The sequence below is a fragment of the Quercus robur genome, chromosome 6 (assembly GCF_932294415.1).
Source record: "Quercus robur chromosome 6, dhQueRobu3.1, whole genome shotgun sequence".
Classification (NCBI taxonomy): Eukaryota; Viridiplantae; Streptophyta; class Magnoliopsida; order Fagales; family Fagaceae; genus Quercus; species Quercus robur.
In genome coordinates, this window is record NC_065539.1 from 671,349 (window position 1) to 696,984 (window position 25,636).

At 34.9% G+C, this 25,636-nt stretch overlaps 4 protein-coding genes across 8 annotated transcripts; all 4 read left to right on the top strand.

Annotated features, from left to right (window-relative positions):
• Window positions 1-2,159: 2,159 nt before the first annotated feature.
• On the top strand, window positions 2,160-5,364 carry LOC126689617 (probable protein phosphatase 2C 47). The gene is made up of 4 exons (XM_050384850.1): window positions 2,160-2,378; window positions 3,735-3,929; window positions 4,434-4,639; window positions 4,809-5,364. Exons 1-4 carry the CDS (start codon window positions 2,160-2,162, stop codon window positions 5,362-5,364), a joined length of 1,176 nt encoding a protein of 391 aa, XP_050240807.1.
• A 2,260-nt stretch (window positions 5,365-7,624) lies between these two features.
• LOC126690420 (54S ribosomal protein L19, mitochondrial) lies at window positions 7,625-11,443 on the top strand. Of its 5 annotated transcripts, none has more exons than XM_050385558.1 (3): window positions 7,625-7,831; window positions 9,267-9,349; window positions 10,733-11,443. In XM_050385558.1, exon 3 carries the CDS (start codon window positions 10,778-10,780, stop codon window positions 11,243-11,245), a length of 468 nt encoding a protein of 155 aa, XP_050241515.1. In that variant the 5' UTR covers window positions 7,625-7,831; window positions 9,267-9,349; window positions 10,733-10,777; the 3' UTR covers window positions 11,246-11,443. The 5 variants fall into 5 exon arrangements, with proteins under 5 accessions (XP_050241515.1, XP_050241514.1, XP_050241516.1 ...); XM_050385557.1 differs by having other exon boundaries at window positions 7,625-7,813; XM_050385559.1 differs by lacking the exon at window positions 9,267-9,349.
• A 2,156-nt stretch (window positions 11,444-13,599) lies between these two features.
• LOC126690421 (amino acid transporter AVT3C-like) lies at window positions 13,600-15,516 on the top strand. Its single transcript, XM_050385560.1, has one exon. It carries the CDS (start codon window positions 14,123-14,125, stop codon window positions 15,395-15,397), a length of 1,275 nt encoding a protein of 424 aa, XP_050241517.1. The 5' UTR covers window positions 13,600-14,122; the 3' UTR covers window positions 15,398-15,516.
• Window positions 15,517-19,261: 3,745 nt separating this feature from the next.
• On the top strand, window positions 19,262-25,303 carry LOC126690423 (3-oxoacyl-[acyl-carrier-protein] synthase 3 A, chloroplastic-like). The gene is made up of 8 exons (XM_050385561.1): window positions 19,262-19,810; window positions 20,672-20,820; window positions 21,359-21,495; window positions 22,455-22,560; window positions 22,646-22,764; window positions 23,980-24,044; window positions 24,132-24,354; window positions 24,861-25,303. The coding sequence occupies exons 1-8, from the start codon at window positions 19,605-19,607 to the stop codon at window positions 25,080-25,082; spliced, it is 1,227 nt and encodes a 408-aa protein (XP_050241518.1). The 5' UTR covers window positions 19,262-19,604; the 3' UTR covers window positions 25,083-25,303.
• Window positions 25,304-25,636: the final 333 nt, after the last annotated feature.

Genomic DNA, 25,636 nt, shown 5'->3' on the forward strand with positions numbered 1-25,636 from the left:
GTTAACTATATTTTGTTAGAACAATCACATCATTTTGAGAAGGATTTGGGGCTAATATTTAAGTATCATTTACTATTTTCATTTTTTACTTAACAAAAAAAAAATCATTAAATTTTTTTGCACATTGCGCAGGTTTGCAACTAGTATATATAAAAGTTTAAACAATACTATTAAATAATTATGAGCCAAATTGAAAACAATATGTTTAGAACGGGTTGTGATGGTTTAGTCATTCCATTACTACACACATGAAAACTTGTAAAAATTACTAGCCTCACACACGCTTTCTATGTGCAATGAGGCTTCTTTTTTTTCTTTTTTTTTTGGAGTTTAGTGTTATAATTTTCCATTTATACCAATTTGAGGTTTATACATTTGGTCACTTAGGATTGTTATAAGACTAGTTTAAAAAAAATGAACAAATTAAGATGAGAGAAAATTTTAATATGAGAGATTTAAAGATGTAGTGCTTGCTTATTTGAAGGCAGTGGAGCAATTAGAGAAAGAGTGACAAAGACAACGACAAAGGGAAAGAGAAGGCAATATAACATGGTATATTCATACATTCTTAATTCAGTTTTGAGTGATTGCCTTTGAAATTTGTAAGAACTTGGGAATAGATGTGTACGATTGGATTTGTTTTTTTAGAATTTGGAGAAGAAAGAGAAAAGACAATAAAGATGAAGAGACATGTAAAATGAAATAACAGCTTGTTATTGGAAGTATAAAAACCATTTGTGAGGATGACTACTTATTTTGTTCTCATTTTTAAATAAACATCAACGTTTATCAACACACCAAAAAAAAAAAAAAAAAAATTAATGGGGATATGAGAGTAGATATGTTCAAAGAAAAAAAAAACCTTGTACGTAACTTTTTTATATGTCTAATCTTATTAGTTAAACTTTCTAAATAGGAGAATTTGATAGTATTTTGAGTATCAAACAGATGAAATCCTTTAAATAATAGTATAGATATAGTCCTATAAATAAAGTGTAAAAGTATTATTTGATCTAGGAAAATGCTATAACTACAAACAATTTTACAAACTTTTTTACAAATTACTAATGTGGTGAATGATTATTGGTAAATAAAAAAGTGATGTTAATAATGGGTTCAAAAGAGAACAAGTAAGAATTTACCACATCAACAATTTGTAAAAATATTATAAAATAGTTTGTAACTGTAGCATTACTCTTTGATCTATTAAAAAAAAAAGTTTTGGATCTCATTTGCATCGTTGGAATAGCAACAAATCAACAATGCCCAACATGTCGACAATTTCAGATGTAAACAAACTCATGATTTCACTAAAAATGGACAGATCATACAAATTTTAATGATCAAGATTTAAAAAAAAAAAATCAAATGGTTAAGAAAAACCACCAGTATAGATCCTAACAATCCAAAAAACTACCCAACCATAAGGCCAGCCGGTCAACTAGTAGATAAATATGTTACCACAAGTGAACCACATGTCACTATCCCAATCTCCTTTACCTTACTACCGCTACATTGGCGACCTGAAAACTTGGAATCGCCAGTCACCCTCTGTTACTATCATATTAACCACTTCTTTCTAACGGTCCTCTCTTTCCTTTCTCTCACTACTACTATATGCTTTTTAAAAAAAAAAAATTGTTATTACCCATTTCATTTCTCTCATGCACATACATTATTTCATTCAATTCTTGCACTTTTTGATCTGGGTTTTTTGAATTTTGATTTGCATTGTCAAATATTTTGGGCATGGACATGTGCTTGGTTCCTTTTAAAGTCCCAAAAATGCTAGGCTACAGTTTTCTTTGTGGCAAAAAAACCGGTTCTTGTGATTTGTTTGTTTTGCAGGATTTTAGTCTTGGATCAAGCGCTTGAACATTTGGGAAAGGACAGCTAGTTGTTGCTGTATTAGCTTTTGGTGTTTGTTTGTCTAAAAATGGAATCTTTATCGTGAAACTGTGAGCAATGTGTGTAGTTTGAAGGGTTGGTAACTTCTTTTTTTTTTTTTTTTTTTTTGTTGAGAAAAGAAGGGTTGGTAACTTGGTATAGCCTTATAGGGAAAAGTTTTGGAAATCTAAATAAGGAAAGGTTTTGAAGCTCTTTCTTGTTTTTGTATTTGATTGTGGTTAATGGGTTAGGATTGGAAAAGAGATTAATTAATGGCCCCAGGAACTGAGTACTCGCCTCAGACAAATGGTATAGATGGTGGGTCCATGAAGGAAACTAGTGTGTTAGCCATGGAGGATCAGAATAATAACAACAACAATAATGATGATGATGAGTCATTGGGAGGCTTGGCCTCAACAAATATGAGGAAACCCCCACGAAACCTCTTTGTAATGCGACACTGCACCAGCTCTACTTTCTTGGCTGAATCAGTGAGTATTATTAATACCCTTTTTTATTTCTCTTTTTTCTTTTTCAAAAAGTTATTAAGTTGGTCTAATGGTCTAATAGCCCTTAAAAGTTTGCAATTTGATTTCAAATGCTACAGTTCTGTGATACTTTATCAATAATTAGGTTATTTTAGGAAAGGAAATGTGTTCATTTTAGAGCCACAATTTTTTTTTTTCACAATTGCTATTGCAAGTTGTTAATGGTAAATAAAAAAGTGGCAGCAAATGTAGACCAAGTGAAAATTAATAATAACTTGTCAACTCAAGAAATTGTGAAATATGTTGTGTCTGCAACATTATTGTTTCTTGATTGAGATCCTTGGAGTAATAGAAGGATTCATGATTTTTTACCAGTCTAAGGACATTATGGACCAAGTATTTGCATAATTGTGTCAAGTTTTGTTATATTACAAAAGGCCAAATGGATCTTACAAGTTAAATAAAACATAATGTTGGATTGACTCTATGGATCTCAAAAAAATACACTTTCAAGCACCATCTTATTGCATTGACATGTTTTTCTAATTGATTTTCAGGATGGGGAAATCTGTTTGGCACTTGAGAAAAGTCTTCACATTAGAAACACTAATTACTCATACAGTTATTTTGTTGCTAAATTCACTTCTACAAAATGCTTGGTTATAGCTTCCTTTATATTCTTAGGTTGCCAATTTCTAAGAAATAACCTAGTGTCCTAAGCATTAGCCTATTAATATAATCTTCATTGAGTCATCTTAGTAATCTGAAGCTCTCAGAATCAGCAAAAAACTCATTTTCTAGATTTGGTTTTCTATTGAAAAAAATATAAAGGGAAAAAAAAACTCTAAAATGAGAAAATTATATATTTGAAATTTCTTTAGTTCTTGCTTTTTCAAGACAAAACTTTGTATCTTGGATAGCAACTTAATTTATAAATCATGCATATTGCATTCTACAAGTGGTAATTGACTTATTACAAAAGTTGTGTAAATACTTATTTTAGTATCATTGTTTGATTTTTAGAAATCTTTTTTGTGGAAATTAAATTTTGTTCTCCTGTGAAGTTGATACCATAGTTTCCTACATTTAATCTAGAGCCAAAACCTGTATGCATCTTCTATGATCCTCTCTTTAATATGCTCACAAATCACAGTGCTAGTTTGTGTTTCTATGTGTTTGGGCCCGCGCACATGCATGTGGATTGTCTTAGGTGGAATATAACTTGTTTTCTTGGTGCAAAGCTTTTTTTTTTTTAACGAGCTGGTACAAAGCTTTTAAAAGTTGAGATTATGTCTTCTCATAATGCATATCTTTAAGATATACTTTCACTACTTATTGCTCTATGCTAATTTGTTGTAGGAATCAGAAATTGGGTTTTTAGGCTTGAAGTCACCATCAAATGAGAAATCTGGATTTTTACCTATATTTCGCTCAGGAAGCTGTTCTGAGAAAGGGCCAAAACAGTACATGGAGGATGAGTATATCTCTGTAGATAATCTTCGTGAAAATCTTAGGACAACTGCAAAATTCCCTTCTCCTTGTGCATTTTATGGGGTGCGTCTCGTGCTTTTAGATAAGTGTAAATCCACTACTTAGATGAAACACTATTAATATTTTTCTAATTGGAATAAATTTCATAGTAATATATCCCAAAAAAAAAAATTTCTTATTAATAACTTCTGGCACATTAAAAAGTAAATTTATACATCATGTTCTATGATTCATTTGCCAAACTGCATGTGATTAGCCATCTTATCATCAAAATTTCTTTGGTAATTTGTTTTTCATGATAAAAATGGCAATTGTAAGCTATACAATAGGGGAAAAGCCTTCCCCCTCCGTGGACATACCACTTGGCTATAACTATAAGGTGTAGTGGTGACTCTTTCTTGGACCTTTTTTTAGCATATATCTTTAATCCTTCCTAGAAGTTGGTCTTCTTCTGACCTATTAGGGCCTAGACAACTAAGAGAATTATATAAAACTCCTTACTCACTCTACCTACTAAGTCAATTAACTAGTTGAGGTCATGTACTGAGGTTTCTTTTATTTCTGCAGGTGTTTGATGGACATGGTGGTATTGATGCAGCATTATTCATCAAAAATAATATACTTAACTATATTATTGAAGATTCCAATTTCCCAACTGGCACAAAAAAGGCTGTTAAAAATGCTTTTATGAAGGCTGATCATGCATTTCTTAATGCCTCTTTTCTTGATAGTTCCTCTGGCACCACAGCATTGACTGCCCTAATCACAGGAAGGTTAGGGACTATAATACTTCATTTCTACCTATCACTATTGACTGTAACTTGGTCTTGATGTTTCTAGGCTCTCATTGATCAATGAAGTTGAAAACAACATTAGGGGTTGTTTTTAATTTTATGATTTTTTCTTTATTGCAATCATTTTCTTAACACGATAATGTTACAGGACCATGTTAATTGCTAATGCTGGAGATTCTCGAGCTGTGCTTGGCAAACGGGGAAGAGCAATTGAGCTCTCTAAAGACCATAAACCCAACTGCACCGCTGAAAGACTAAGAATTGAGAAACTTGGTGGTGTCATATATGATGGCTACCTCAATGGTCAATTATCTGTGGCACGTGCTCTTGGAGACTGGCATATAAAAGGCTCCAAAGGTTCAAAAAGCCCCTTAAGCTCTGAGCCAGAATTGGAGGAGATCATCCTGTCAGAGGAAGATGAGTTTTTGATAATTGGGTGTGATGGGTTGTGGGATGTGATGAGCAGCCAGTGTGCAGTTACAATGGTGAGGAAAGAACTCATGATACATAATGATCCTAATAGGTGTTCGAGTGCACTTGTTAAGGAGGCTCTCCAACGCAACACCTGCGATAATCTCACAGTTGTTGTGGTCTGTTTCTCCCCTGATCCACCTCCTAAGATTGAAATTCCTAGATCCCAAAAGAGGAGGAGTATATCAGCTGAAGGGTTGGATCTTCTCAAGGGTGTCTTGAATGATATATGAACAACATTTTCTGACAACTTCTATAGACCAAATTGGAGTGTATGTATCCTTTGGTGGGGCATTTTTTTTTTTCTTGTCCTAGTGCTACCCCTTGCTGCAGCTGGATATTGCTGATTTCTTTTAACAATCATATTGTACATTTGAGAATCGACATACTTCTTAATTACTTGAATTTTGGAACTTTTCATTTGTATTGTTGAAAAATCACCAATACTAGTCTCAAACTAGCTTTCGCATTAATTTAGGATTTGAATAATAAGCCTTACCATTGATAGAGCTTCCAAATATTGAGTTTGGGTAAACTTTTAGCAATATTTTTTGTAACAACTGACCCATAACAAAATATCACAATAAAACCCAATTTACCTATCAAAAGTTACTATCTTATTTAATTATTATAATAATAAGTGGTAGATTGTTCCTATAAAAAAAATAATAATAAGTGGTAGATTATGGTGAACCCATGTGTGAGTTGGTAGGCATTGTAACTTTGTTGCAACTAAAATGATATAGGGTAAACTACATATTTGGTCCTTATCCTTTAGACCGTATTTTAATTTGGTCTCTAACTTTTCAATTGTATCAATTTGGTCATTAACCTTTTAATATTATGTCAATTTAGTTCCTACCATTATATCTAGGATGAAAATTGCTGAGATGGCAAACGACCGAAATAAAATTTTAGTTTATTGCCACATTAACGAAAGCTAATTTTTTATTTTAGCTATTAGACACATCATCAATTTTCATCCAAAAGATAAAGGCAGGGACTAAATTGACACGTTACTGAAAAGTTAGGGATCAAATTGACACAATTGAAAGGTTAGGGATCAAATTGAAATGTGATATATAAGATAGGGACCAAATACGTAGTTTACTCAATGATATATTATGATCGGAGTTATTAATAGGGTAAATTTCACAAGCTTACCCTAAAGTTTGTGATAATACCAACTAGGTCCAAAACATTCTAAAACCTACCAATTTAGTCCTCAAAAGACAATTTTATCCCTAACATTTTTTTTCCCTCTTCTTTCCCTTTCTCTCTTCTATCATTGTTCCTTTCCTCCTCTCTTAAACTATTTTTCTGAGTTTTCCTTCAAATATCTCTCTCTAATTGGCGAAACCCACAGCCGAGCAAACTTTAAGGGATCTAACCAAAACTTTCTCAAATGATATAAATCGCAATTTCGTCTCAAATATGACTTAGGAAGCAAAGAAATTTGACAATATAAAGGTGGTCAACAGTCGAAAGGAATCTCAAAAGAAACTTTTTCATCTCCCAAAGATCAAGCCTTGAAACTTGAGTCTTGACATGACCCCAGAGACATATACAGAGCAAGACCAAAACCATCTTCATTTTGTAAAATTACAGTTTTGTCCTCAACAATGTCAACCACCACATCCCTAACCACCACACTCCAGCCATCTCTCTCTGATGCCACTAGCTAGTCGATCGTGATCTCCTGTGAGCAAGAAGAAGACAAAGAAGATTGGTTTCAACCTCGTTGAGCCTGCCACCATCTCTCTCTGACACCACCAACCAGTCAATCGTGATCTTTGGTGAGTAAGAAGAAGACGAAAAAGATTGGTTTTTGAAATGGGTATTTCCTGATTTGGGTTTAGAGAGAGAGAACTTAGAGAAGAGAGTTTAAGAGATGGGAAAAGGAACAAAGACAAAAGAGAGAAAGGGAAAGAAGAGAAAAAAAAAAAAGTTAGGGATAAAGTTGTCTTTTAAGGACTAAATCAGTAGGTTTTAGAATGTTTTAGACCTAATTAGTATTATCACAAACCTCAGGATAGATTTGTGAAATTTACCCTTATTAATAATATTTTTTTTGTAATAATTAATATGATATAATTTTAATTTATAACATTTACTCCATGATAAATAATTGCTCTTATCATGGTTAAAACCTCAAATTTGGTTTTATTTTTTTTTTTTTTTTTTAGAATACTAAGTATTTTAACACACACAATGGGAGAGGGGAGAATGTTTTAAAGAAACTAACAATGGTATATATCTAAAAGGGCAAATTTGGTATATGATGATAAGAGATTTTACTAAAATTGGTGTCAATAAAAACAATGTCACACTATACGAAGTCTAGCTCATCAGAGACTAAACTGCTAAAACATTTGGGCATTGGGCTATTGGACTAAATCAAAAAAATGGGCCCAAATATATCTTCTTCTTTTTTTTTTCCCCCCACTGAGAAATGATAGAGACTTCCTCTTTTCTTTGAAAACGGCCCAAATATGTCATTGAACAATATTATCTCTGCTAAAAAAAGTAAAAACAACCTGAACAGTAACGTAAGCTCCTCTTTTTTTCATTGTATCTGTATCTCTCAGGCTTTTCTTCTTCGGCTCTCAATCTCAAACACTACTCCCGGAGCCGCCTCGCTAAACCGTACTCTGCACAAGGTTCTTGGCGGCCGATTGAAAGGTATCTTCTTCTCTCTTGGTTTGTGTGTGTGTTTTGGTTTGCTCCAAATTTGATGCGTTTTGTTCTGTTTTGTGAATTGAAAATGGGCATGTATATGATGCCCCAAGTTAAGTGTAGCTAGTTCTGATATATCAAACACTATTTATCTTTTCTTTACACTTTGAAGCTTGGGAATTTGTCATTTTTCCTATGTATCAATGCCTTTTTTGTTGGCTTGTTGCTGTGGTTTCAAGCTACCGTTTTTCTTTCCTCTCTGTTTCTGTTTTCTTTAGTATATACTTCCTGTGTACTGCATCCTCTTTTTTCTGTTCAATGAAATCCTTAATTTTTTTAATCCAAAAAAAAAAATTTGGTACTGTCATTGTTAGCTTTGTGACTTTAGTTTTTCCTTTTGGCAAGTAGTTTAGTCGAAATTTTTCATTTTGAATGGTGGGTGTGATTTATTTTGATAGGTATTCATCAAATTCATGTATTTTTTTATCAGGGTTTTCTAAAGTATTGCTTGATTGATGAGGTTTAGGTGGTAAATGCTACAAGTTATGTGTTAAAGTTGGCATTTTGACTTTTATTGAGTGGAACTAGTATTAGTTTTCATTAAAAAAAAAAAATTGTTTGCTGTGACTCTCACCTCACATTGATAACATTTGAAACTGATTTAAAATTTTGGGTTTTTATTTTTTTGGTGTCTAAAGTTTGATGAATCATTGCTATATCACCTTAAAGTTTATTTGGGAGTTTTAATTATTAAAAAAAAAATTATTTGCACAATTAGCATTGATATATATATATATATATTTTTTAATTATGATGTGGAACCTCACCAAGGCAAGGCCCTTTGGACCCACCCCTAGAGAGTAAACCACAAATACACAAGTCCACTTGCCATAACCATGTATCAGGTAATCCAAGGGAAACTCCTAGTGGGGATCGAACCTAGGATGTTTGGGTTTACAGCTTATCTCAAGCCTCCTACCATTAGGTTGCACCCTGACAAGTACAATTTGCATTGATATTCATAGTTTCATTTCAATCCAGATACAGTGTTCCATGGATCTTCTATTTTCTAGTGAAATTAAAAGACGTAATGTCTCTGGTTGAGATTATGTGATGATCCAGATAGAATTTTGTTAGAGTAGTGCTGCATACTTTTCTTTGTAGCTTGTGTAGATTTATGTTAGGATAATCACTGTTCTAGATTTATATGTATTTTTTGAGCATTTTGGACTATAATGCTTATCTCTTGTTATCAAAGCCTATTTTTGTTTTTAGAATTTGTATTTCTACAGAAGGTTTATTATACTGATGAAGGTATTCAAGATGCAATTTGTTATTTCACTTTTTTATTGGAGACTTCTCTGCAGTCCATATACTACGATGGGAGTTTGTAAATGGCTGTTTAGGAGGTGATCTTTAGGCCATTTTCTTTGTTGTGATTTTTACCATTGTACTGCAGTGTAATTTCATAAACTGCAGTATCAAGATTTGTGGAGCACCACTTGAATTTGGAAAAGCTCTATGTATTAGGCACTAATTTTGGTAATTAAAAGCTTCATAGTCTTTTTTTTTCTTTTCTTTTATTTTGTCATCTTTTTAGCCATGAATTTGGAAAAGGAAAAATTTTAGCTCCAAATTGGTTTGGAGCTATCTTTCTCCAACCCACTTTGTGGCAATCGAAGAGACCATCCATGTGTTGTTTTAGTCACATGACTTTTTTCACGAGTCAAGTAACTTGTTTAAATAATACTCGGATAATCTTATAAATCGCCATGTAGTGGATTGGAGGAGTGTTCAACTAGTTTGGAGCTAAACTTTGTCCTTTGGAAAATTGTTACTGTAGCCCCACAAAAGATGTAGATTTTGCAAAGTACATGATATCATGTTAGATATGACAGCAATTGCAAATTTGATACATGAACACACTGTCTGATAGTTGGTAAATTTGTTTGGTAGAAAGGTCAAAATATTATACATTCCACATTGCCCTTGTGCCTTGAAATTGGGTGGTGAAGTAAATTTCATGCTTCGAACATGCCATGCTTATAATTACAGGTTACTCATCCAACTAGGATATATGGGTGACATAGGAGATGCACTTTGAATTTGAATCTCATCTTTTTGGTGGAAATAAGACTGTTCATTAAGCATTCTTTAGTGCCGCATGATTTACAGCATCAAAACAGACTTTTGCATATGCCTTATGAGTTTATGCAAGATTACAAGGTTTGTGCTAAGAATGATTTCTTTTGGAGTTTAACATTAGCAACTATTGAGCATTTTGGTGGCTGAATCAAACGTATAATTAAAATCACTAACCAATTTCCCCTTCCCTTGTGTTTTTGTTACATATCTGTGCATGTTGATATGATCAGTATCTTGTTCTGCTTTGGTATAATTAATCAAAGCTTGTCAATGAGCTTTGGCCTAGACTGTTGGGAAAAAGATAAAATTTTGAAAATATAACTACTAGGATAATATGAATGCTGGAGAAATCACTGTTTCAAAAATATGGGTGTCAAAATGAAAGAATATTTTTGTGTAGTAGTGAAAGGGTAAAGATGGGGTATACTTAAAAAGTAGGGATGTGAATGTTCTGAGATATTAAGTCATAACATGAGCACAGCAGACTGCATCTTTTGGCTTTGAGGGCATGTTGATCTACTTGTCATGTTAATCCATTATTACGAGTGTCATTAGATGCTATGAACTCATGTTTCTATTTTCATGAATGATGCCTATTGACATATAGAATTTGAGGTACCTGCTAGATGTATGTGAGAGTATACTTGATATTAGGAAAATGATGCTATTGCTGTTTATCAGTTGATTTATTTGCTGATGATAATGGGAAATGCGTACAGCGTACTGAACTACTGTGCTACATTTCAAATGATACCCAAGACACCTACGATATTTTGGCAGGGTGCAGTGTAGAGAAAGGGTAGAGGAAGAGGAAGAGGAGCAGGCATGTCGACCCTAAAAGAGATCCTAACAAGGCGGCCCTTGGCGGCAACTATCCGGCTGACAGTGCCAGCTGGAGGGGCCCGACCCGCACCACCTGTGGGCCCCGCACTGGGTCAGTATCGACTGAACCTGATGGCCTTCTGCAAGGACTTCAATGCCCGCACTCAAAAGTACAAGCCTGACACCCCTATGGCAGTCACCATCACGGCCTTCAAGGACAACACCTTCGAGTTTATTGTCAAGTCCCCCTCCGTAACCTGGTACCTCAAGAAAGCAGCTGGAATCGAGTCTGGCAGCTCCCGCCCCAGCCACGTGGTCGCCTCCTCCATTACCCTCAAGCATGTCTACGAAATCGCCAAGATCAAGCAGTCTGATCCTTATTGCCAGTACATGTCCTTGGAGTCTATTTCCAAGTCCATCATTGGGACTGCAAATTCTATGGGGATCAAGGTTGTCAAGGATTTGGATTGACTATGTTAGACATTTATTTTTGACCTTCTAGGGTTTTTCCCTTTCAATTTTTCTTTAAAAGATTTGCTTCAGTTGTCATGTTTTATTTTTGGTTGAAGTTGAATGATTTTCTTTTTGTGCTAATGAGTAATGACTTGATAATAAGCAATGGAACTAGTTACTTAAAAATGAAAATATTGATTGATAACCTTTGAGGAACTTGTGTTTCAAAATGTGTACAAATCATATTGAATCTTCTTTCGTTTTAGTTTAAATGTCGAATCAAATTTATGTTCTTTAGACATTGTTGGGTCTTTTAAAGTGTTGCATTGCTTTCATATGATTGTTTAATCTAGAATTGAGGAATTTGGTGACCTACTAAACAAATTGAAGTAGCTTGAGTAATGTGAAGAATGTAGCTTCAATCATGTTACTAGGCTGAGCTAATGTTTGTAGTTCATAATTCTAGGCTTGTATTGCACCATTGGGAGTGGATCTGGTGTGTGTGTGTGTGTGTGGAGATAAGATTCAGTATTAGTGTGCTAGTATTGACCCCATAATAAGAGTGCATATGTGCAACAATTCTGCTGAGTGCATACTGCGTATTGAAGGTTGAACAGCAAACCTGGTTCACCATTCTCCTGTCTAGTTGGATAAAGTTGTTGTAGATTGTCGATGTTGCTTGAATTCTGATACCCTGTGACTTAAGATTGTTGATGGTTTGTTACGTATCTTGTAAACTAGGTTTTAAAAACTTGCTATGTCAGGTTTTATGAGAGTGAAGCTAGTGACATTGACTTTTATGAAAAAAATAGTAACATGTCCTACTGTTAGACCTGCTGTGCTTATTTGTATTATGTGTGTAGGTTTACATAGAATAGAGGTAACCTTTTTGCGTCATTGCTTTTCTGTTGGCTCCAATAACGTGAATTATATGCCTTGCTAGATGGCTTAGGAGACTTCTTCTTGTTCTACTTGATTTAAACCCCACACATGAGAGCATGTTAGAACAGTCTCCTTAAAGTGGTGCTTTTGTTTTGTGTGTTTCCAGTCTTGGTTTTCTTAAATGGATTTGCCTGCCTCTATCTATTCAGGGGTTTGGCAAGCCATATACATAAGCTGCCCGTCAAAATGTACCATCCTCGGCTCCTAGAGCCAGAGCTTGTGGGCTAATTTGTCGGTGTCAGTATCCAGCAGCGCAACAATGTATCTTATTTGGGGATTTTTTTTTTTTTTTTTTTTTTTCGTCAAACTTTTTAAGTTGCAATTAAAACAAAATATGGTTTCATTTATGACATAATCAAAATTAGAATACTGAAATGATAAAATTTAAACTTAGAGGATTGAAAGAAAACATTTATGCATGATAAAACCTAAAAATTATGCATTAATCAAAATTAGTCATGTTATAAATTATAAAAATAGTTAGTGAAATTTTTGTATTTTTAAACTTACTTGACTTAAAATAGGTTGCGACCAATTACCTTACATGTTGATTTCTATTAAGCTAATAACAATAATAAAATTTTGGCTAAAATGCAAATTACACTCTCCAAGTTTAATTGAAATTCATTTAAATTCTCTAATTTTAATTTTCGTTCAATTGGATCCTTTAAGTTTCAAAATTATTCAATTCAAGCCTTTCATTTAATAATTTCAATCTATAGGGTCAATTCCATAATGATTTTTTTTATTATCAAGTTAAGATACCGATCAATTTTTAATTTAGGCACGGTTTGAACCTATATATTTTATTCGACGATAAAATATTTTACTAGTTGAGTTAACTAAATAATAAGATATTTCACCACTTGAATTAACTAGAATTCACAATAATGGACCTTTAATCTACCGAAAAAGTCCATTTATTATTTTTATATAATGAGTGAATTAGAAAAGTAGACAACACCAAAATAATAATAATAATAGTAATAATAATAAGCAATTAAGAGAGCAATAAAGAATATATTTCAGATATATGGATGGAAAAAAATTTATATGAATTGACCGTAACTAGTCTATTGAGGATTCAAAACGGAATCCAAAAATTGACTCAGAAAATTTAGGAAGGTTGTTGTTGAATCTTATCCAAAATCATATTATTTTTGTCACTTCCAGAATCTATGGTAGAATCTCACAGAAGCAAAAAGTTTCATTTACCAAATGGTTTAATTGGCATTTAGAGTAGATTTTGAACCATCAAAGTCTTCGCTGGAAATTGTAGTTACATTGTAAAAGGAAAAAAAAAAAAAAAACCAATACTTATGTCTATTGAGTTCGTTAAAAACACAATAGTTTGGACACCATTTACTGAAGCTGGTTAGTTATTTTTATTTTATTTATAGAAGCATTTAAGAGGAGTATTAGAATTAGAAAGCTCAAAATTTGAATGGTATTGAGGAATGATGGCAGTTGTCATTGTCTTTCTTGGACCTTCCACGCCTCCACGGTTCCGCCTGCTTCAACTTCATGACCCATGACCCCATTAATCAATAATTTATCCAACACAGCAACCCCTCTTTTGAGAAACGACACCCCAACCTTCTCTCTCTCTCTCCCTCTCTCTCTAAAATATCTGGTAAAAGACTGGAGTAGTGTAGGATACAGAATCATAGAATCTGATCTCACTTATCATCTTCTCCATCTCATCCTCCTGTTGCAGCCATCTTTGTTGTCACTCCCATCCCATCAACAAAAAAAAAAAAAAAAAACCCAATTTTTATTGGCCTGGCAGGTACAATTACAATCTCTTAACTTCAAAGTTTGCAACTTCAAAATCCCCCAAATCTGAAAACTTGAACCCAAACCCACAAACCCCATCTGCCTATCTCTCTCACACAAACTTTAAACAACAGCAAGATCAACAAAAATTGAAGCAGATACATAGTTGCCGTTGCCATGGGATTTGACAAGGAAGCAAGCTCATCCTCCCTTGTCCTAAAAGTCCCTCCTTTCCCACGAGAAGACACACCACTTTTAGCCAAACCTCGCAAACTCTCTTCCCAATCCAAGACCTTCGCCAATGTCTTCATCGCCATAGTTGGCTCAGGCGTGCTTGGCCTTCCTTACACTTTCAAAAAAACCGGATGGGTCTTCGGCTCTCTTATGCTTTTCTCTGTAGCCCTCCTCACCTACCACTGCATGATGCTTTTAGTCCAAACACGTCGCAAGCTTGAGTCTACCCTCGGCTTCTCTAAGATCAATTCCTTTGGTGACCTTGGTTTTACAGTCTGTGGACCCCTCGGTCGTTTCTCTGTTGATGTCATGATCGTTCTCGCTCAAGCTGGTTTCTGTGTCAGCTATTTGATTTTCATAGCAACCACTTTAGCTTTTCTCTTCAATTATGAATATAGCAGCTGGGATTTTGGTTTGTCACCGAAAAGTTTGTTTCTTTGGGCTTGTTTCCCTTTTCAGTTGGGGTTGAATTCGATTCCAACACTGACCCATTTGGCTCCTTTGAGTATTTTCGCTGATGTGGTCGATTTGGGAGCTATGGGGGTTGTGATGGTCGAGGACGTGATGATATTTCTCCAGAACAGACCAGCCTTGGAGGCTTTTGGAGGTTTGTCTGTTTTTCTTTATGGTGTGGGTGTGGCTGTGTATGCATTTGAAGGGGTAGGAATGGTTTTGCCGTTGGAATCAGAGGCAAAAGACAAAGACAAGTTTGGGAAAGTCTTGGGATTGTGTATGACTTTCATTTCTCTATTGTACGGTGGATTTGGAGTTCTGGGTTACTTCGCTTTTGGTGATGAAACCAAAGACATTATCACAACCAATTTTGGTCAAGGATTGATTAGCATTTTGGTTCAATTGGGTCTTTGTGTGAACCTCTTTTTCACCATGCCTCTGATGATGAACCCGGTTTATGAAGTGGTGGAGAGGCGCTTTTGTGACTCTAGGTTCTGTTTGTGGCTAAGGTGGGTGATGGTTTTGGTGGTGAGCTTGGTGGCTTTGTTGGTGCCTAATTTTGCAGATTTCTTGTCTCTTGTGGGGAGTAGCGTTTGTGTTGTTTTGGGGTTTGTGTTGCCTGCTTTGTTTCATTTGTTAGTGTTCAAGGTAGAGATGGGTTGGAAAGGGATTGTTTTGGATGGGTGCGTTCTGGTTTTGGGTGTGGTTATTGCAGTCACCGGAACCTGGTCTTCTCTAATGGAGATTCTTGCACCCAAAGCCTGATTAGCACAGATTAATGTGCCAATTATATTTGACACTAAATTACTAGTGTATGAATTTCATTACTCTTTTATTGTAGATTACTAGTATTATTTGCATAATAAAAGGATTAGTTTGTGCAATTGCCATATTTTGGAATGATGATCATTGAATCCATTCAATCATGATACAATACATGCTTTGTAGATATTTCCAAGCCTTAAATCACTAATTTTTGACATTTTTACTAGAGTTTCGCTTAGCATAGATGTCACGTTACTTTTATAAAAGTATGCACGTTCATACAACTTTTTAACTTTATTCCGTACCTCTTCTGACGGAAGAGTACTAAAAAGTTAAAAGTAAAAAGCACTATAATAGGTGGAATTACTTATCAGCGTTAGAACATTTACGTCCGTTATTTTTAATTTTTTGTCTATTTTATACGGAAAAAACCTATTCTTTCTATTTTACACATTTACTTTTACAAAATACCTACATCAATTTATTTATTTTACATATTTATTCAATAAAATATTCATTATTTTATAATTTTTTATTATTCACTCCCTCACTGCTCCTCTCTCTCATAGATCCACAGCCACCATCACCACCATTATCACCACCCAGCCACCATCACCACCATCATCAGAAATCAAAAGCCATTAAATCAGAAACCGATCTCCAGACACGTCGATCAAAACTCCATCAGAACCGATCTCCACCCAAAATCAAAGAAAAATCAACATCAGATCAACCCACACAAAGAAAAATCAACGACGATCAAAACACCATCATCTCCATGCCTCCACGCCTCCACACATACCCAGATCAACCCACAACCCAAATCAACCCAGACCAAGCAAACCCACACAAACCAAGACCAACCCACACCATAAATTCATATTAAACCACCATCGAGACCTCCCCACGTCGCCACTATCGATCATCGACCCAAACTCACACCGCCACCATCGAGACCACACCACGCGCCGATCTCGCCATGCTGTGAACTCCGATGGCATGCTTTGAACGAGAGAGAGAGATGTGAGAGAGGGAGAGAGAACTGAGGATGAAATGATGTAGTGGGTTTTTTGTGAGAGAAAGAGAGAGTGCACAGCACCTGAGAGAGAGGGAGGTGAGAGTTAGGTAGAGAGGAGAGAGAAAAAACTATTAAAAAACTAAATACACATGCTACAGTGCCCGTGTAAATTTACACGGGTACTGTAGCTAGTTGATAATTTTACAAAAGTTTACACACTTTTAAACGGACTGATGTATAGTGTTTTTTGTTTCAAAATGTGTAAAAGTGGTCAAAATGTGTATTTTACACATTTATAAAAGAGCTGATGTGAATGCTCCCCAAAAAACAAACATGGAATTATGCATTGAATTGAAAACGAGTTAACCAAAAAAAAAAAAAAAAACGTTGGTACTGATATGGAAAACAACCCTTGAATTGAGGAGGGTGAGAATGAGAACAAAACTTGTAGATGGGAATGGAAAATCCTAAAGAGTAAAGATGGTGGGGTGGTAATTAATAGAGATAGGCCTTCACGAATTGGTCTGCTGCGTGTCGTTTTCAACTTTCAAGTACCCATTGCCGTGTTGAAGCTTCAAAACCATTTTCTTGTTCCGTTTTTGGAAGTAGATAACCAATATCGTATCTTTCCCTTTATTTATTTTTTTCTTCATTATATTTTTTTTTATTGGATAGATAAGCATTTGTGGCTTTATCGTATCCATATCAATGAGTTCGCGATTTGTCGCGCACAGATAGACTCTTGCTCTTGCTTGGTTGTTATCCATCTCTCTGCTTGGTAGGCTGCTCGTGACAGACGTACTTGGTCACATAACAACATCAGTTTTGTTTTGGCTTGTTTTTGGACGGTAGAATACAACATTGTCAATGTGATTAATGTAATTATTACCTTTTTGATATCTCGGTTTATACGTGCTTTTAGTCCCATCTTACTAAATTACAGTTAGCAGTAATCAAAACTATAAGGAGGATCAAGAAAATAGTGTTGACAGCAAAGATATTAAGCAAGATTTATGCAAATCTTATTCATCCATCATTATGTGAGGATTATAGAATGGTAAAATTTGAGTTAAAAATTAGTTGTAACTAGCTCTTTTAAGTTCAAGGAATGTGCTGTACATTTTTATGTACATAAATGCATATATGGGCAAGCTATTCCATGGATTAAGAACCAATCTTTTACAACCTTTTTCATTAGTTTACTCTTTCAATTACTACCATTACAGCTGCACACTGCACAGCCAATGTTAGGTCCATCTTTAATCCTTGGCCCTTGAGATTTTAAACAATGTTACCACTCTGTTTAATTATGAGCTCTGCCACTAACCAGCAAGATACTGAAAGATTCTCACGCTACAGAACAAATGCAGCCTGGCAAGCCCATTTTTTAACAGATTTAAGCAATATCACATAAACAGTTGAAGGTTTTTCATCTAATTGCCAACAAGCATGGTCCCATCAAATCTCATCTTCAATATTTCATTCCTGATTTTTAGAGTTATTGAATATATGAAGTTGTGCACTAAAATTTAATAGTATGTATATATATATTTGTAAAAGTAAAACAATATAGTTATTTTCACATCTGAGTAAAACGCTGAATTCTTTGTTGGGTAGAGACTGTTGTTTAATTATGCCTAATCCATTTAGCTCCTAGCATATTCTCAAATTGATTCTCTAACTAATCGACTGTTGAATTTTTAAATTAAGCCATTTGTTGTCCACTTCCTGCAGGGATCATAGAAAAGTGAGTACTAAGAAGGTTTTTTTTTTTTTTAAGAGATTAATATTTTCCATTATTGAGTGTTTGATAGGAATGATAAATAATGCTGAGAAAGCGAAGCATCCTATATTTAATTTCGTACATTGTATTAAACTGTTTTAATAAACTAGACTACTAGAGTATAAGCTTGTCCAATCATCTATGTAAGGCATCTTCCATCAAAAAAATACATCTAAGTAAGACATTTTGTATTTTTTGTCTTTTATGTTTCTTCCAATTTTGGAAGATTAAAAATGTTAGGTCTTGCTTCGAAAATAATCATTTTTATAAGATTCATTTCTACTTCCTATTATTCCAAACAAGAGAAATTATCAACATATCTTTCATTTTCTTAAAACATCTTTCACCCTACTAAAGGCAACCAAATGCGTGTAGGCTTTTAAATTTTCTGTACAATCAACATGTTTGACAAAATTCTCCTGAAACAAGTGGAAAGGTCACGGAGTGAACCATTTGTAAAACTTGTAGCTAAGCAAAACTCTTTTAACTTGTATTGATGGGGGATGGGAGTATATAGGGGGTACTTACAACTTGCAAGAAACTGAAAGAACAGTCAAGTTCAACTGTTCAAGTGCAAGAAGAGAATTCGTGTTAATATTCTCAAGTTTTCACGTTACTTGGAACGTAATTCAATACGAAGAATGGCGTCCTCTCTTTTTTCACATGATGGAATTCATAAAAAAATCAATGAAATTCAGCCAAGTGTCAAATAATGGATATATTATTGTACTCGTTCAAATGATTGTGGCGTTTACGTTTTTGTCCTGCATTTTCTCTTTCTTTTTTTTCTTTTTTTTCAGACCGTAATGGTTGACAAGTCAACTATAATTAGCACACTGTGCATTATTTATGGATCTCACAAATTATACTTTTCAATAATTTTTTTATTAAAAATGGGTCTCACAGTACTATTTACACATTTAAAAATTATTTTATTAACGTGTTTTCAGTTTTAATAAAAATAAATTCAATCCAAATGGACCATTAAAATAATTTCATGGAACATATTATTACGTGGCAAATAAAATAAAAGCATGGTGTCAGTGACAACTGGCAAAGATATTGAGGTGGAAGACCTAGTAGCAGAAGTACACGTGCGCAATGCTGTGTCTGACGGCGGAGGCACAGGGCCAAGGAGGAGGAGCTCGATCACCTCGGTGGCAATCCCACACCGTTTACGTGGATTTCCTCGATTTGGGTTTGGCAAAGTTGCACATTTATTCATCTCTTCATCGGAATCTCCGAAGATTATTAAAATAATCAAACAAACAAAAAAAAGAATCCTAAGAAATAACGTAGTGTATATCAGTCTCTGCCACAGCCATTGATCTATTTTACTCTCACATACGAGCTAAAGATCCTTCCTTTTCTTTCTTTCTTTCTTTCTTTCTTTATCGTGGGTTTGAATGGCCAATGCTTCTGGGTTCTTTACTCCTTCAATTCCCAGCTTGAGATTGAGAAGGAGGATTCAATCTCCAATAGAGATTTATCGAACTGGGTTTTGCTCCCCTGAGGGATTCTCCTTGAGGGTGTTTTGTTCCAACACCGCTCAAGGCTCAGACAAGCTTGCTTCTGGTTCTGGTGCTTCCTCTTCTGAATCTCGGGCACCCAGGTTAGTCACATTTTCTGTATTTTGGTGATTGATCACTCATTCTTCCATTTATTTTCTTATGCAAATGGGTTATCTCAGTTTGTTAATTGGGATATATGTTTAAGGAGTTGTTGTTCCTATATTTGAAAGCCCCTTTAAATGAACTCGGGATTTCTACTTTGTAATTTGGGTTTTCCTAGAATATAATATTTGAAGTTTGAGCTTAAGCTAAAGTTACTAAAGCAGAAGCCTGAATAGTTTCTTATTCTTCTTCTTCTTTGATCAAGTCAGAGGTCAACTCTAATATGTTTCCTAGCACCCCGGCTAGATGGAGTAGGAAACATCTTATCCTTACAATGTTTCACTCATTTTGTGCTGAAGTGTCTCATGTAATTAGCTTTGAAAGTCTTTGAATATCACAAACATTCCATGGTGAAGAGTTTTATATCATTAGCTTCTTATTCTTCAGTTTATTTGCTTTGCATGTTTGGTTTATGCGGATGGATGTTCTTTGTTTTTATAGGTTCAATCATGTCTCTATGACTGATATAGACGTTTTAGGATGTTGATTGTTGACGTTTTGTCATAGCACAACAAAGATTCTTGCTGGCAAATATCGGATATGTTCATGACCTTCAACTTCATTCTCATATTTGAGTGTCCGGTCTGCTGGTTGAATTTCATCCTCTTTGACATGGTAAATTTTATTCTAAATTCCCTGGAGATTTATTACTACAAAAGGGTCCACTTTGCGTCTTTAGAAAGTCCATCGTTCTCAGTCTAATTACCATCTACTTGCCACTAACTTAAAGCCATGTTGAGTTTTGGCTGATAGCAATCTGACTGATCTATTTTCCTGTTCCGACACTGAATAATATACAGGCTGGTCAGTCAGGGCTGCAAGTTAGTTGGATGCGGCTCAGCAGTACCCACTCTGAAGGTTTCCAATGACGATCTTGCAAAAATAGTTGATACTTCTGATGAATGGATATCTGTTAGGACTGGGATTCGTAATCGACGAGTTCTATCAGGTTAGTTCTTGCAGTCAGTGCTTGATACTACCATATTTTATTAACTTGTGAATGGTCTGTGGTCACTTTACTTGGTTGTAGCCAAATATAAAAAGGTGACTTTGCTTGCTTGTAACTCATCCTTTTGATTAAGACGCACAAAATTTGAGCTAGAGCTAGAGAAAGGCTGTTCAGCTCTATCAGTCTTAGCCTAGCTAGGCTGAGTTTTGCTTGATTGAGTCCTTGCTCAAGCGGATCATTCAGAATTCACCGTCCTTATATCTGAGAGTTCAAATAATATAGTGGTTTGGACCTAGTTGAATTCAAGAGGGTTTTCAATATTTATGCTTGATAGCTTAACGTCTAGACCTGTTTTGCTAGTGCTCCATAAATAGTATGTAATATATATATATATATATATGTATGTATGTATGTATGTATGTATGTTGGTCTTCTTATCTATGGCATGGTTGTTATGAAATTGAAAATGCAGTTTCTTTATGCAATGTCATCCTGATTATGGAAGCTGTGAATGACTGTTTCATTGTTGCTATTATAGGCAAAGATAGCCTGACAACTTTAGCAGTCGAGGCAGGGAGGAAAGCTCTTCAAATGTCACAGGTTGACCCTGATGATGTGGACCTAGTGTTGATGTGCACATCAACACCTGAGGATCTTTTTGGTAGCGCTCCTCAGGTATCAATATATAAAATCATATATTCAGAAGATTGATTAAATTGAAAGATCAATCATATTGGTTTTTATTGTTGAGGTTGAGCAGCATGTATGATTTAAATAATCTAGGGATGTTTGGTGCTGTCATTCTGAGGAACATTGGATGCACATAGACATTGAAAATTGGAATTTGATGTGTCCAGGAGTATCATGGCAAGCTGAAAAAATGATTTTGTGCTGTGTATGTTTGTAAGGAACTTAGACCAATTGTGAGCCTTTTTATCTTGTTGGCTGCATAAATTAAAGTGTTCTTTTTTTCTTAATCTATCTGCTCTATGAATATATACAAGCACATTTCTTCATTTTGAAAAGTGTCTTTTCTACCATTTATGTGCATCTTCCTGTTTCAAAAAGCAGGTTCCATGCATTCTGAATGATGGGATTATGAGACAGCAGTGGGTTTATATATATAAAGTTGTTGCATTTTACATGTCCTTTTTTTTGCATCATATACCAACATGTAATCTCTTATTTAAATTTAAAAACATCCTACCAGAAACTTAATTAGCTCATTTGCCATGGCAAATTGGCATTGACTCCTCATTGTAGTTATAAAAGTGTAATAGGAAGATATTTTGGGTGTGAACGTCCAAGTGTAACATGTCTTTGAGAGAGATGCTGTCTCTAATTAGCCCATGCCACACATAGTTTTAGAGTCAGGCCTGAATTAGCAAGCTAAGTATTATGCTCTACAAGCCTGGTTTGGTCAGACTGAAGGGTTTAACTTCAGGTCAACCACCCTTAACCCTGGTAGGCCTTGCTTAAAGTCACTGCAGCTTTATATCGTGGCAGTTAATTCCATTTAAATAATTATTCGAAAGCATACTTGCCTGGAGCTTAGAGTGATTCTATTTCACCTGGTATTATAACCACTCTAAGAGTCTTACATGCTATCGTTTTTGTTGTATTGTAATTGTCAGATCCAAAAAGCACTTGGCTGCAAAAGCAACCCTTTGGCTTATGATATTACTGCTGCATGTAGCGGATTTGTCCTGGGTCTAGTATCGGCCGCTTGTCACATTAGGGGTATTGAATTTGTTTACTTTTCTGTAAGGGGATCTCAATAACTTCTGTGATTAAAAGAATTAACTTATAGATCTGTAAATTGTAGGAGCTGGGTTTCAGAATGTTCTAGTGATTGGGGCTGATGCTCTTTCTCAATATGTTGATTGGACTGATAGAGGTACCTGTATTATCTTTGGAGATGCTGCTGGTGCTGTATTAGTGCAGGTAATGGTCTTTATTTTGGTTTTTGACTGTTATAGGCTTATAGCATATGTAAACAGTTACAGTTCCTTGCACTTCTAGCAAGTAAAGACTATTATCTTATCGTCTCTGAATTTTGGTCCAAGTTCAATTTTCATCTCCAAAATTTAAATTTCAATTTCCTCCCTGGAAATTTTTAAAAGGTGTTAGTTCTGTCCTCCTGCCCATTCTAGGTCACCTCAAATTTTTAACTTGCCACAACAGCACACTATCACATATGCAATTCCCTTAACAGTAAATGGGACGAAAGGACCTTTTTAAAATTTTCAGTTATGAAGCTACAAATTTTTAAAATAGAGAGACAAAAATTGGACTTGGATCAGTTTTTGGACAGAAAATATGTTTAAAATTTTTCTGTCCCGTCAATTGAGAACTCTAGAGTTGGCTTCATTTCATGATTGATACTTTGTAAAGGGAAGTAGAGATCTAATATTATCCTCTAGGTTTAAATACAATTACATTCAGTTTGTTCATACAAGGGCTTGTCATAAAATTAGTGAAAAGTTTGAAGGCTAGAACAATGGTTTGGCTGATTAACAGCATATTTCTTTCTTATAAGCCTCAACCCTTGTTTTTGAATTATTTCTAGTTTACATCCTCTTGACTTCCACATGATGGCACAAAATATTTAAAGAAGTATTTGTTGTCATCTGTTCCAAGTGGAGGCTATGTTCCTGCGTGAGAAACTTCCATGTTTAAGCTGGGTCTCCATATTTGAGAATTTGGGTGATCAAACACCTAAGTGCTCACCCCTACTGGGCACTTGTATCTTTTGCCCATCTGTTTAACATCTGTTCACATTCTTGGAAGCAAAGAGTTAAAAAGACGATTACTGCTATGAATTCTGACCACTCTATAGACAATTATCTTTCAGCTATATCTGTTTCTGAAAAATTACTTTCAGTACTAGACAAAAAATCTCATAGGTTTCCAATTTTTGACACTAGGGTTGATATCCCTATTATTTTAAGTGGGGATTTTGGTTCTATTGTCGCTTCAATATGATTACTACCTCATACCAACTCTTAAACAGTTTGCCAAGAGAAATCTATCTCAATTGGCACCTCCCCCAACTATCGAATTATTAAAAAAAAAAAAAAAACTACTTTTAAACAGTTTGGCTATGGGAAACAAAATTTTTTATTTATTTTGATATAACAAGTAACAACTATTCTGCAGGCATGCGACAGCAAAGAGGATGGCTTATTTGGTTTTGACCTACATAGTGATGGTGATGGCCAAAGGTATGTGATTCTAGCATCTTTACTAAACTAAGTCTGCACTTACTTCTGTGAGGAATGTGACTGAGCACTTAACCTCTCTATATGCAGACATCTAAATGCCACCATCAAAGAAAATGAAATAGATAACGCATTGGGATCTAATGGTTCAGTGTTAGACTTTCCCCCAAAGCGATCCTCATATTCGTGTATTAAAATGAACGGCAACGAAGTCTTTCGCTTTGCTGTACGAAGTGTGCCACATTCAATTGAGTCTGCCCTTGAAAAGGCTGGTCTCCCTCGGTCTAGCATTGATTGGTTACTACTTCATCAGGTATGTAATGTATTGCCTACAAACTGAAAAATAAAATCGTATGTTTTCAACAAAAGATATAACCGATAACTCAAGGTCTATCTAGGAAATCTATTCAAGACTGTAGTGTGTTGAATGATATCTCATATGCTGTCATTAATTTTGTTCTCACTAACTTTAGCCTCAAGCAAAAGGATGGGGATAAGGAAAAGATAAAAATTTATTGGTCAAATCATTGATGTTGAAGGTTTTAGCACTAAGTCATCTCTTGATGCTACAAAAACAAAAGTGGGTCTGGACTTCTGCTTTGTTATCAAATTGATTTAAAAGTCAAATTGATTTGGTGCTCTTAAATAGCACAGTACTAGCCCGGTGCTGAGTTTTCATATACAAGATAAATGATAAAAATTTGCCCGGAGTAAATACTCTTTGAAAGGACCTTGTTACACTGCTAAGATTTTTCACAAAATGGTAGACATATCCCATATTGGCGGTGAAAAGGTAATAACAGAGATCGATAAATGCAGGCAAATCAGAGGATCATTGATGCAGTTGCTACACGGCTAGAGGTCCCACCCGAACGAGTCATATCAAATTTGGCAAATTATGGTAACACAAGTGCTGCTTCCATTCCATTGGCATTAGATGAAGCTGTTCGAAGCGGCAAGGTGAAGGCAGGCCATACTATAGCAGCTGCAGGATTTGGAGCAGGTCTTACTTGGGGTTCTGCTATTGTCAGATGGCAATAAAACCTCAATTAAACGGCTAATCACCAATACAGAAGACATAATAGATTTTGATATGAAGTGCAGTTCAGCTCTTCAAATCTTGCTACCCATTCCATTTGTATCAAAGATATACTGGGGGGGTTTATTGTCATATTTTCCATCAACCCCCTTTTGTTTGTTTATCTTTTGTTAAATTTTAGCTTTGATTGACAGCCTTAATAAAGTTGATTATTTTCCTTAAATTCCAATAATTTACTTATTTTTTGTCACATTGGGAGCTTTCTACATTAAGTACGACATGTCTTCCTTCTTTTTCTCCTATTAACCTCCTAGAATGATGTCGTTTTTTTTCTATTTTATGTTCAAAATTAAGTTTTTTTTTTTGGGTTAACGAAAATATTTGAACATACTGAAAAAAAATGTCCAAATTGACTTTTATTTTTATGGTAAAATTTTAAATTTTTAAGGCTAATGAACTAATTTAGAAGTAACCCTAAACTCAAAGGATGTAAATAATATTTTGGCCTAACTGTTAAGTATGAAGCCCAAGTATTCGCCCAGGTTCTTGCTCAAGC